This window comes from Dreissena polymorpha, chromosome 14 (assembly GCF_020536995.1).
Source record: "Dreissena polymorpha isolate Duluth1 chromosome 14, UMN_Dpol_1.0, whole genome shotgun sequence".
NCBI classification, from domain to species: domain Eukaryota; kingdom Metazoa; phylum Mollusca; class Bivalvia; order Myida; family Dreissenidae; genus Dreissena; species Dreissena polymorpha.
Genome location: NC_068368.1, coordinates 14,026,252 through 14,039,427, shown reverse-complemented (window position 1 = coordinate 14,039,427; position 13,176 = coordinate 14,026,252). Strand labels below are relative to the sequence as shown.

General features: G+C 37.8%; 1 protein-coding gene across 4 annotated transcripts in view; it reads left to right on the top strand.

The window, feature by feature from the left end:
• The window catches only part of LOC127857593 (stromelysin-1-like), a 76,905-nt gene that overhangs the window by 59,747 nt on the left and 3,982 nt on the right, over window positions 1-13,176 (top strand). For 3 of the 4 annotated variants that reach the window (XM_052394074.1, XM_052394073.1, XM_052394072.1), the window contains exons 2-10: window positions 225-325; window positions 2,775-2,923; window positions 3,630-3,705; window positions 5,317-5,459; window positions 8,692-8,832; window positions 10,879-10,995; window positions 11,690-11,788; window positions 12,146-12,322; window positions 12,667-12,803. In XM_052394074.1, coding sequence (XP_052250034.1) covers window positions 225-325; window positions 2,775-2,923; window positions 3,630-3,705; window positions 5,317-5,459; window positions 8,692-8,832; window positions 10,879-10,995; window positions 11,690-11,788; window positions 12,146-12,322; window positions 12,667-12,803 — 1,140 coding nt within the window. The remainder of the gene's footprint in view (window positions 1-224; window positions 326-2,774; window positions 2,924-3,629; window positions 3,706-5,316; window positions 5,460-8,691; window positions 8,833-10,878; window positions 10,996-11,689; window positions 11,789-12,145; window positions 12,323-12,666; window positions 12,804-13,176) is intronic. The other variant, XR_008038514.1, reaches the window with a different exon arrangement.

Here is a 13,176-nt window from a genome sequence, read left to right as displayed (position 1 = left end):
TAATAAAACTCCAAAATACAGTATCAATAAGGATAGCATTGCATCTGTTTTAAAACATGTGGTCCAGTGTCTATACAGTACATGATTTTTCGTACTAAAACGATGACATTATAACGACAAAACGTAATTCCAATCGCTTTGGAACAGAAACTGTAAGCTAACTCTGGGATTAATCGGTTTAACGACATGAAAATCCTCACACTCAACGATTTTTTTTGTTTTAGGAATATTTGGAAAAATACGGGTATCTACGGACTATACCGAGAGAGATTTCAAACAGAAAGATCCAGGTCCACTCGAAGCTAGACCGCAAACATGCCATCAGGTAGTCCGTATAATAAAATGAGCCTCGTTCTGGGAAACCGGGGCTTAATGCATGTACGTAAAAATGTGTTTAATACTAGCCATTGCAGTTCGCTCCGGCTTATCAGGGACGATGTTTTCCGCTTGTATGGTATTTTGCCTTTAAAGTCGGTTAGTTTCTTAGCAAAAAAAGCAGTTAAGGCGAAAAGAGTCGTTCCATAAAAGGCTTTCCGGACTGCATAGGCTAATCTGGGACGAAACTCTACGCACATGCATAAAGTCCTGTTTTCCCAGAACCAGCCCAGTAGTAAAATTCTACTAACAGTTTACATGAAGATAAGTGATATTAGACTAAATGTGTAATGTGCTATTGATAAAATACATGGTAAACACTAGTGTTGATAAATAAGGTGATCTCGCAGCTTGTGAGAAAACCTTGTCAGTATGTAATGTAGGTTATACACATGGTTTGGTTGACCGAAAACTTGCCAGTATGTTATTTATTAAATAGATTAATCATTGTTTTATGATATCATCTGGAATGCATATATATGTAATATAGTAAGGTTTGGTTTGTAGCTTATTTCTTTGTATTTAGTTTTTAAATGCTGTCAGACCTGCTCGTTATGCTAAAAGGTTAAAGACAATAACGTGGTTGTTTCACAAAATGTGTGCACGGTTGGTTTTGAAATGCAATGGTTGATGACACAAGCGATGACCTACGTAGTAGCAAGGGCATACACGAACATGAAAACCAACAATTTGAAATATTTCATTAGTTAGGGTATCTTTGCGCTTATTAATTCGACATATAAACGTTTTCCTCGAAGCAAAAAATGTGACATAACTAAAACTCCCTTTACATATGTCCTGATCGTAGAGTTTAATTGGTCAATTATCGAACGTTAAAGTATGCAACTACTGATTTGCTCGATAGATCTTTAATTTCGAAACAAATGTAAAGGAAGCGTGTTAAATCCATTACTTAAAACGTTAATTGGCAGTATGAAATTCGAATCATTGTCAGTGAATGGGTGGTTTTTTAATTATGATATTTAAAATGCTCACCTCGACATTGGAAACCTCGTGGGTCAAAGTGTTGCACGCAAAATCGGCAATTTTTATCTATAAATCTCAAGCCAGACACCTGTTAGTATGTTTTACTTGTGGCAGTAAAAGATGTCAAAATGGCATGACATTGTGGGTTTGCAGTCAGTCGTGATTATGCGCTTCGGGTTATCAATGCACTCGGATAATTGGAACAATTTTCTTCAGACGAGATAAATGTCTTCCTAAACTCTTAGCATTGAAGTTAAGGTAATAAATAATTTCGTTAGAGCATGCCCTTCATAATTTGCATTAAGAATGCCACACTGAATTTAACATTTATTGAACTGTATTTGGAATATTTGCTGCAATGCTCTTGGTAAAAAACTATACAATTCATGAAACTCTCTGCCAAGTCAGTCTGAATTATGTGACGTTTCCTCGAGTAAATTACAATAAGTGTGTTCATGTTCGCACTCCCCCAATATAAAGAAGTGTGTCGAATTTAACCAGTCGATTTCAGTAATTTAAATGTGTTGCATCGAAAGGGTTTGACGAATATGACCTTCGAGACGTTTAATAGAAGTAACATAAATGAGTCGTTCTGTGTGAAAAGGGAGTTTGATGCATGTGCTTAAAGTGTCGTCCCAGATTTACATGTTCAGTCCGCACAGGCTAATCATGGACGGCATTTACCGCTTTAATGCTATTTTTCTTTTTTTTAAGTCTCTTTTAGCAAAGTCCAGTTTGGATGGAAAGTGTCGTCCCTGGCGGATTGCACAGGCTAATCTGAGACGACACTTTACTCACATGCATTTAACCCCATTTTCATAGAGCGCGGCTCAGATAGAAGTAGTATCATACGTGGGCTATGTCTCTGGTCCAAGTATAGATGTACGTAGGCTATGTCTCTGGTCCAAGTATAGATGTACGTAGGCTATGTCTCTGGTCCAAGTATAGATGTACCATTTGAAGCCTTCCATCATAGCATCATACGTAGGCTATGTCTCTGGTCCAAGTATAGATGTACCATTTGAAGCCTTCCATCATAGTATCATACGTAGGCTATGTCTCTGGTCCAAGTATAGATGTACCATTTGAAACCTTCAATCATAGCATTGTTGTTGTGTAGATAAAACAAAATTGATTTAAACACATCATCAAAGCATTTCTTTTTCGCTATTAAATCAAACGACGTTTATTTAGCCATTTTGCAGAACATAAATAGGTTAACTGCTAATTTATTTTGGACAACAAGTACCATCATTTCATCACAGTCTATTAACTCTAATGTTAGAGTCCTTGCAAACAAGTCAAGCCTCAATAATGTCTCTTTCTTCTGTATTGTTTACTATATGCTCGTTTGTAACGTGAAACTCCATATAATGATTGTGCTATTGAAATGAACACTGTTTTTTTTTCAGGCTATATCAAGAGTTCTTTGGTCTCAAATCGACTGGGGGATTAAATAAAAAGACGGTTAAAGTAATGAAAGAACCGCGCTGTGCATTTCCGGACCAGAGAGAGGATGATCCATACTCCCCTGTTAGAAATTTCCATTTTTACAGATATTGTAAGTAGTAACCCATAATACACTGTTATGCAGATCCATTTTACATAGATTATAAGTAATAACTCAAATTCCACTGAAAGACAGTACCATTTCTACAGATATCGTAAGTACCAACCCATATTCCATTGTCAGGCAGTTCCATTTCTGCCGCTGTTTTGCAGATTATACCTGTTATTCTCTTGTTCTAGTGTTTTTCATTTCCCAGTTTGCCTTGTTCGTCAGTTCCATCTTACCCTTTACCCTTTATAAACGCATTTTAATCCTATTGTAGTCCCTTATCAAATCTAATTAAATTAAAAATCTTCTTTATTAGAATCAAGTTTGAAAGGCTTCATTTCCAACCAATTGATTGGCAGCAAACAGCATAAAATCTGAAATGACTGCGAGTTACTCGCAGACTGTTATGGTTTTTTGCTGGTTGCAAAAGCCATTTTCACTTTGCTTCTGATGGGGAAAGGGTTAAGCAGTATTGTAAGTTATGATCAGTATTGTCCTGTTGTACAGTTCGATATGTACAGATAGTGTGAGGTTTACTCCGTATCCTCATGTGAGACAGATCCATGTGTTTGTTTATATTATAATTTAAACTTATAATTATGTGAGAGTGTGCCATTCCTACGGATATTTATTTTCCCAATATTCTTATGTCGGAGTACTTTTATATGTCTGTATTTTGTTGTATTCCTACTCTTCCGCTATATTTCAGACCCAAGATGGCGGCGGTCTATATTAACCTGGAGAGTCAGTAAATACACAAAAAAGATATCGCCATTAGGTCTATGGTAAATTTGATAATTGGCTCTTTACCTTTTCACTTCAGTCACTTATACATTTTTTCGAGCCAGGTATGTGTCGAAAAATTTCGTCGGAGACTGAGCTGTCCGTGTTAAGGCATAACATGACCTTGACATGCCGCCCCGTTTGCTCATAGCTCTTGAAAAGATGTATGTAAGAGACGTCAGCCATTCAAAACACTCACAATAAAAAGTAAATGACGCAATGATAAATCTTGAACGAAATGATAATTGAATTTGAAACAACAACTTAAAAAAAAGACTTTAGCAAAATACTTATGTGCATTATAGAACATTTTGTTCTTGTAAAATGAATGAATTAAAGTTACTGTTTTAAGGGCCTTTTCACGTTTTGGTAAATTGACAAAATACAAAAAAAATGTTTCAGATTCGGAAATTTTCGTTTTAGTTATGATATTTGTGAGGCAACAGTAATACTGAATATTTACCATGCTCTAAAATATCTATCATATGCAACTTTTGACGATTTGAAAATTATAAAGCGTTGCAACCCGAAACGATTTAATAATTTGGAAAGTTCTGTTGCTGTCGTTATATTTTGTGAAACTACGATGATTGCATATAAAGTAAAATATACATTCGCTGATAGCATTAGCACGGATGGCCGAGTGGTCTTGGCGGAAAACTTTTACATCCAGGACTCCAGGGGTCAGTGGTTCGAGCCCAGTTAAGGGTTACTTTTTTCTTCTTTTTTAAAATTATATTCTTGTTTTTTACTGGAGATTTATATGTCCAATTTTTAAATTCATCAATATAAAGCATTTAATGACAAACTTCAATATATACCAAAGTCTGTGAAAATACCCCTTTAAAGGAATACCACTCATTAAAAAGGTTTGAGCCTCGTTTTTGGAAAACGGGGCTTAATGCATTAGCGTAATGTGAAGTCCGCACAGGCTCAGGGACGACACTTTCCTTTTTTTCCGATCGCGAGACAGATCCATACTGTTCAAAGTAACAAGGCGAACTTTTGTAATACAAAATGCAATTGTTGTACCCAGAAATTGGACTAAAAAATGCCCCAATATCCATCCAGGGTTGAGCGATGAACTAAATAGGTTCAAACCAAAGATAAAGCGACCTTTTGACCGGAGGAAGTAAGTTAGTTATATCTTTAGCAGAATTGGGTCGATTATAGTTTATGCAAGCGTTTCTCACCAGATGTTCTATTTATCAGACTCGGCAGATATAAGATTTGGCATTATCGGCGACTGAACTTTCCTTATTGTGCCAATTAGATAAGCAGCAATGTGGTAATTGTTGGCATCGATGTCATAATGAAGGTCTTTCATCGTTCATTCTCCTATTATACTTCTTTATCTTTATACTTATCTTAATACTACTTCTTTATCCTTGCATAGAATGCAACTCCTTTATCCTAACATAAAAAACTACGCTTGTATCATAACGTAAAAGAAAACTTCTGTATACATGTATTTCAGAAAAGACGACCTCATTTTCCTCTCACAAAAGTCTACCCCTTTACCCTTTCATACAAGACTCTTCCTTTTAACTAACATAAATACGTATTGACGATTTCTCCCCAACCCAACTGTAGTCGCCGCCATTTTGTCACAGGAAGACGTTGAAGAAGGCTTTCAACACCTGGTCCTCGGTCACAGGGTTGCGCTTCCTGTACACGAGACAGACGCCCGACATCCAGATCGACTTCGAGCACGGAAACCATGGTGACGGTGCGGGCCTGGCCTTTGATGAAAAAGGTGAATTTTTGTTGTTTAAGACGATACTGTTGTTGTGCTCTCGCAGAAAAGGCGTATATAGAGGTTACTCTACTCTCTACTGTATTTTCGGTCGGTTCGACAGAATAATCAGGTAACGTCACTTTCCGCTTTTATGGTATCTTCCGTTTCAAGGAAGTTTCTTCTTACTGATAATCCAGTTTAGGCGAAGAGCGTTGTCCCTGATGAGCATGTGCATACTGCATAGGCTAATCTGGGATGATTTACGCAAATGCATAAAGCCCAGTTTTCTCAGAGTTAGGCTATATTTTTAACTCGGCTGTTTTCGGAGAAAACCCGAGGCATTGTAATAGCCAGATCGTCCGCCGTCCGCGTCGTGCTAAAATCTTAACATTGGCTCTAAAATCAAAGTGCTTCCACCTACAACTTTGAAACTTCATATGTAGCTGCACCTTGATGAGTTCTACACGCCACACCTATTTTTGGGTCACTATGTCACAGGTCAAGGTCACTGTGACCTCTAATATAAAAAAATTCTTCTGGCAAGCTTTCATTTATTCAAACTTTACCCGCAGCCGAGTGTTGGCATTCGCTATGCGGTGCTCTTGTTAAATAATGAAACTTGTGCGCATTAAGAACAATATAATGTTAATACGCAATACATTTTCACTAGACGTCAAACGTTTGGTGAATTAAAAAATTATTAACGACTTCTGCGTCAAATGGATATTTCATTTTATTATATAAAAATGTAACGGGCAATAAAGTGGTAATGCATTTATTTGATTTTATAAGAGTTCTTTGGAAGGGAATTGTATTTTTTATGCAATGCTATCAAAGCCTTGTTTAGGTACCTACCTTAACACTTGAGTTATGTTACCTTAATCAAACGAATTACAATCGTTTTCGAATAAAATTGTACTACTTCGACTTATTTCACATTTCCTTAAAAAGCGTGATCATCTCATCTAACTAGAAAAAGTTGTTCATATTATCCTTTTGTAATATACTTGGTTTATTGATCCTTCTGATGGAGTGTGAAACATCTTAATATCTGGTAGACTAAACGTACGATTGTGTCAGCCATCGTCAAATCTCTTAGATGCCCATGTTTATACATTCGACAAAGCTTTATGTGAAAGAAACACAAACGGTTCTTTATGTATTTGGCGGATCGTTATTACTTTGCTAAAGTACGGGTATTGCATCTGCCTTGCGTCAAAAAGCAAATGTTTTGGTAACAAAATAGAGTAGCGTATACGAGTCCCGTGAGAACTTAAGAACTTAAGAAAAGGCAGAAAGACAATATGGGCCGTGCTCTGTGAAAATGGGGTTTAATGCATGTGCGTAAAGTGTCGTCCCAGATGAGCCTGTGCAGTCCGCACAGGCTAATTAGGGACAACACTTTCCGCTTTATGATCATTTTTGTCTCTTCTTAGCAAAACTCCAGTTTAGGTGGAAAGTGTCGTTCCTGATTAGTTTGTGTGGACTGCACAGGCTAATCTGGGACGACACTTTACGTACATGCCTTAAACTCCCTTTTCACAGAGCACGGCTCAAATATTGCATGATTTTCTTTCAAATCGTAATTATTCGTTGAACATTAATTTTCGTTGATTTCGTGGTTTGACCGATCCATGAATTTAACTTAAACACGTTGGAAATGACTGACACAAATTCCTTTCTGTTTTCCAAATTCAGAAATCAACGAATTTGCGTGTCCAAGAAAAAGACTTAAAAAAACGGAATAAATTGCCGAGGAATACCAATGAGTTTTCATTATATGATATATATACCAGTTTAAGTATCCCCCTTTAAAGTGATTTTTATTGGGTGGGCGGTTTGCATAAGTCCTTTCTGAAAACGAAACGTGGATTTACCCCATGGAAAGCATTAAGTACCAAAATTTGTTTTAATTTAAACCTTAATATCATGTAAGCATGGTTTCCCACATGATTTAAATTACATTTAAAACGCTCAACACTTTGATCAACATGACTTCCATGACTTAAAGGGGTGACTGTTATACCGTGTTGATATTAAAGCGGAAATATTTAAGAGGGATCTTAATTCCGATTCTTCATGTTGTTATACAAAAATAAAGTTTTAGTTTAAACCTATTTATTTTAGCTCGATTGCCTAAGGCTCTCGAGTCCGTTTCTTGGGCCTAGAACCAGTACTTGGTGTCTTTGGGGGAAATCTAAAGAACGCTCCCACGGTGGGTATCGAACCCGTAACCTCCCGGTCGCTAGGCGGACATTACACCACGGCGACCTCTCGAATATTTAAATAATAAGAAGTTATATACATAAGCTGCAAACCACAACATGCATTCCGAAGAATAGTCTAGATTAAGAGAACATTCCATGTGGAAGCCAAACTAATAGCGCTGCATGTTGAACGAATTTCTTGATTACATTGTGGCATTTTACTTTTAAGTAGAACAATCAGTTTTGTAAATTTTAAATTTGATGTATAATGTTGTATATGCTTATGGCATAAAGTCGTTGCATACACGCGCTATTCCCAGAACAATACAAGGTATATAAGCACGCATCAACTATAGACGAGGCATCTGTGTCATTTGTCTTTTATACAAAGATAATATATGATTATCGAAGCATATACGCTCGCTTGCTATCAATATAGAACTATCATGTTATGTTTGAATAGACATTCCTGTAATATTCTATGAGATTGTCTTATGAACACTCTAACTTATGTTACAGAAGAGATATTTTGTAAAGTAAAGAACATAGTTAAATAATTAAAATGTATCATAATGTTTAGACGTCATTTCTAATAAAGCTTAGAAAAGTATGCGTATTTTCTAACGATCGTTTTTGTTTTCCTTTTGGTGTTAGGTATAGCACCCTTTTATCCATTCAGTATCGCATCATCAGAACTTAAACTCGTGTGTACCCTTCAGCCTATGTAATGAAGTGTTCAGCATCTTTCAGGGGGAACGGTATTCAATGCATGTTCTTAAAGTAACGTCCCTTATAAGCCAGTGCAGTCGACCCAGGCTAACCAGGGACGACACTTTATGCTTTTATTGTATTTTGCGTTTTAAGGAAGTCTCCTCTTAGTTTAAGTCCACTTAAGGCGTTAAGTGTCGTCTCTGATTAGCAGGTGCATTCTGAACAGGCGATTATCGGACGACACTTTGCGAACACTCGTTAAACCCCGTTTTTCCAGAGTGAGATTTACATATTTTAGTATGATTAATTTTTTAATTGTTTCAAATTTTCAGGAAGGGTCGTCGGTCACGCGTTCGGGCCCGGTACGTACACGATATCCGGGGACATTCACCTGGACACTGACGAAGACTGGACCCTAGACGTGGACCCTAAATCAGGCGTCAACCTTCTGGGGGTGGCCATTCATGAAATAGGTATCCAACGATATGGTGCTGGCCGTTAAAGGCTTTGTACAATCCTTTTCACTGTAAAATCATAATAATATTACGGCATATTTCGTTGGACATTATTTTCGTAGGACATTATCTTTTGTTCGACATTATTTTTTGTGGGACATTCTTTTTCGTTGGACATTATTTTTCGTAGGGCATTACTTTTCGTTGGAGAGTATTTTTCGTAGGACAGTATTTTTTCGTCGATTTCGTGGATTTAGCGATTAATCAATTTATCACAAACTCATCACAAAATAATCGACACAAATTACTCGCTTTGTCTCAGAAAATAAGAAAACAGCGCATTTATTTTTCCCTGAAAAAAAATAATTTTTTTTGTAAACTACGAAATTTCATGTCGACTAATATAAATGGGCCCTGCTCTGTGAAAAGAGGGTTAAATTCATGCGCGTACGTAATGCAGTCCGCACAGGATAATCTGGCACGACTCTTTCCGCTTTTCGGATGTGTTCTGTTTAAAGAAAGTCTCTTCTTAGCAAAACTCGATTAGGCGGAAAGTGTCGTCCCTGGTAAGCCTGTGCGGACAGCACAGGCTAATCTGGGACGACACTTTACGCACATTCATTAGACCCCCTTTGCACAGAGCGCAACTCAAATGATTTTAAAGTACATAGTGTAGAGGACCGCATGTAGAAAGCCGTATGTCTACCTCGCCAACCTAAGATTTCAAGGGAATAACTTGCATTGATTACACTAAGGTAGACGTGGCTTTTTAACCCTCGGGGTTAAAACATCAGCCTCGCTTTGGGCAAACAGGGCTTAATGCGAGTGCCTAAAATGTCGTACCAGATTTGCCAGTGCGAACTTCACATGTTCATCTGAGATGGCACTTTACGCACATGCTTTTTCCCCAAAAAGATATTCAAATGTTATCTACGACCTGTATATATTCTCGCAGCGTCGTTTACGTGCGAAACAATTATCAAATAAAACGCACTTATTTGTTTACAAACCAGCTCATCTCGTCATAGGGTTAAATTAATGTGCGTAAAGTGTTGTCCCCGATTAGTCTGTGCAGTGCGCACAGGCTAATCAAGGACGACACTTTCCGCCTTAACTGGATTTTAGCTAAGAAGAGAATTTTTGTTAACGAAAAATATCATACAAACGGAAAGTGTCGTCCCTGATTAGCCTGAGCGGACTGCACAGGCTAATCTGGAACGACATTTAACGCATATTCATTTAACCACCTTTTCGCAGAGCTCGATCGATAGTTTTCCTTACTCGGGTAGATTTGTATTAGTACTTGAATATGTCGAAGCAGTTCTTCACGTCCCAATCTATCAATAAAACGTATCTCATTTTTGTAATTTTCTGTCTTATCGACATTATCACATGTATGTATAACCTCTGTAATATGTGTTCAAACTGATCCACGGTTTTTCTAGGGATTTCTCACAAACATAAGAATATGAAACAATTAGTGGGAGCGCAAATCATATCTGCATGGTTTATCTTCCGTAATCAGACTTTTTCAAGCGTTGCAATCCTTATGCCAAATAAACATATGCATATGATTTCATAATTTTATTATGTAAACCCATTTCTTTTCGTGGAACAATAATCTTCGTTGATTTCGTGGGTTGACCGGTCCCCGAATTAAACACGAACACATTGAAACACATCGGAAAATGAGCGACGCCAATTCCTCATGTTTGTCCCAAATCAGAAATCCACTTTTTTACGTATCGACGAAAAAAACATTTGACACCACAAAAGTGATATCGACTAATATAAATGATTTTCCAGTGTTTTTACAATAATATTATTAGCACAGCTATTCGCTTTTACATTTGTATTGCAACTTTAAAGTTCGTGAACTACATACCTGTATTAACGAAGAGTGAAATGGAACCATTTTGGGTCGCCGATGTGTATTTAATGCCACGCCAACACTGTTGTTAGCATTTTGCTCAAAACAGCTGTTGATTTTCACATATAATTATGACCATCACTAGTCATATACCATTTTGCTGTCAATGGTGCACCCCCACTCTATTGTTTCAGGACACGCCCTAGGTTTGGTACATTCCCGGGACCCTCGCTCTGTCATGTATCCCGCATTTGTGAGGACAAACCTCGATCTTAGTCAGGAGGACATAGAAAACGCGCAGATCTTGTACGGTAAGAGTTGTTTTAAATTGTTAAACCGCATAATTGCCAAGGCTGTAGCGCAGTGAATATGGTGTCCGCCTAGCGACCGGGTGTGGAACGACCACTGTGGGAGCGTTCATTAGATTTCCCCCAAAACAGCACGTTCTGGTTCTAACCAGGACACGGACTCGAGAGCGTTTCATTAAGCTTACAATGCAATCTAACTAAAATTATATGGTTTCAACTTACATGTATTAAGGGGGTCTATAGATAAACACAATGCTATTTCTGCAATTAGTTTCTTTTAATTTACTCATGTGACCTGCAGTCACAAACAACTGATGGTGCGAAAATCATTAGCGATCGTACAACATATTAACAAAGATGCGATTTAAATAAAAAATTGATTACATTTGTAAACACTTTGTCAAACTATATGCGTCCTAGAAAATAAAACCGCTCTCTGTGAAAGCAGGGCTAGATGCATGTGCGTAAAGTGTCGTCGCAGATAGTGTGCACAGTCCGCACAGGCTATTAAGGGACGACACTTTCCGCCTTAAATGAATTTTCGTTATAAAGAGACTTCCTATAAAAGAAAATTGAAAAAAAAAGCGGAAAGTGTCGTCCATCATTAGCATGTGCGGACTGCACATGCTCATCTGGGACGACTCTTTACGCACATGCTTCTAGCCCTGCTTTCACAGAGAGCGGCTTTATTTTCAAGGGCCTAACCCCGAGGTAAAGGACCCTCCATTACCCGCCAAGGAGCTCACAACGGTCGCCCCAAAGGCGTGTGAAATCAACATGGATGATATCGAGCTGGGTAAGTCACGGGATCAGGGTGTCATTGACCACACAAAATAACGACTCCAAATGGGCGATATTGCGTGTTTAAGCATCTTGTGATTAAAATAAGATTTTTAAAAGATTTAACTAAGCAATTTACCGCGCATACTTATGGGAAATAGTGTCGATTCTAAGGGTTTTGAATATAATTATAATCAGTACTTGCGGAAATAAAATAAGATATGGATAAGATTTAAACTTATTCAACTAAATAATAAATCGCTTAATATATAAGGGAAGCATGGTAGATAGTTTAGATGTTTACATATATAATCAGTACTTGTGAAAATAGATAGGTATACGATTTAACTAAAGAGGTTTCAATTACTCAAAGGTCCGGACGGTTACACGTATATCTTCCGCAAGTCGCACTTGACACAGATAGACCAACGCGGCAAACTGGTGCGTACGCCAAAGAAAGTGAAAATTACGGACATCTACAAGAACGGCCCGCCGGAAGTAGATGCAGTTTCGTTCCTGGAGGAACGGAAACAGACGTACATGTTTTATAGTAAGCCGTCACGTCATACATGTTTTTACACTTATAAAAGTCGAATTTCTCGCTTTATTTTTGGCACGGGTGGTGATGGTGAAAGGGGTGTTGATGATGGTAAATAGCGATGAGGATGGGGATCATGAAAATGGTGATGATGATGATGATGATGATGATGATGATGATGATGATGATGATGATGATGATGATGATGATGATGATGATGATGATGATGATCTTTTATTATTGAAGTTTATGTTTATTGTTTGCTTGTTTTGATCGTTTGTTTGTCATGGTGGATAATCGAATTGTTGTTGTTTTTGTTACGGTGATTGGGTCTAAAATTTAAATATTCGTTTCAGACAACACAATATGGCGGTATACAAACTTTGACCTGGATTTCGGTTACCCTAAAGCATTCAAAGGCTTACCGGAAGTTCCCCGATGCGCCACCTTCATCCGGGACAAGTATGGAATCACACGACTCTTTCTGTTTGGGGTAATAGCACTTCGACGGCCGCAGGTCACCATTGATCCTCCTGACGAAAACACTTCTTCATTCAATGAGCCGCATTTTAGGAAGCAATGGTCTTAATTATGTGCGTGAAGTGTCGTACCAGAGTAGCTTGTGCACTCCGAACAGGTCAATCTGGGACGACACTTTCAGCCGAAACTGGATTATCGTTTTACAGAGACATACTTTTAAAGACATATTCAATCAAAGTATTGTATTTCACGTTTAGGCTGTGCTGATCAGGGACGTCAATATACGCCCAGGAGTTGAGCACTATTTTCCAAGAGCGCGGCTCAAGAAGCAGTATTCAATTAACGCAATACGGATTGTTTTCATATGTTTTAAAATACCTCCTTTA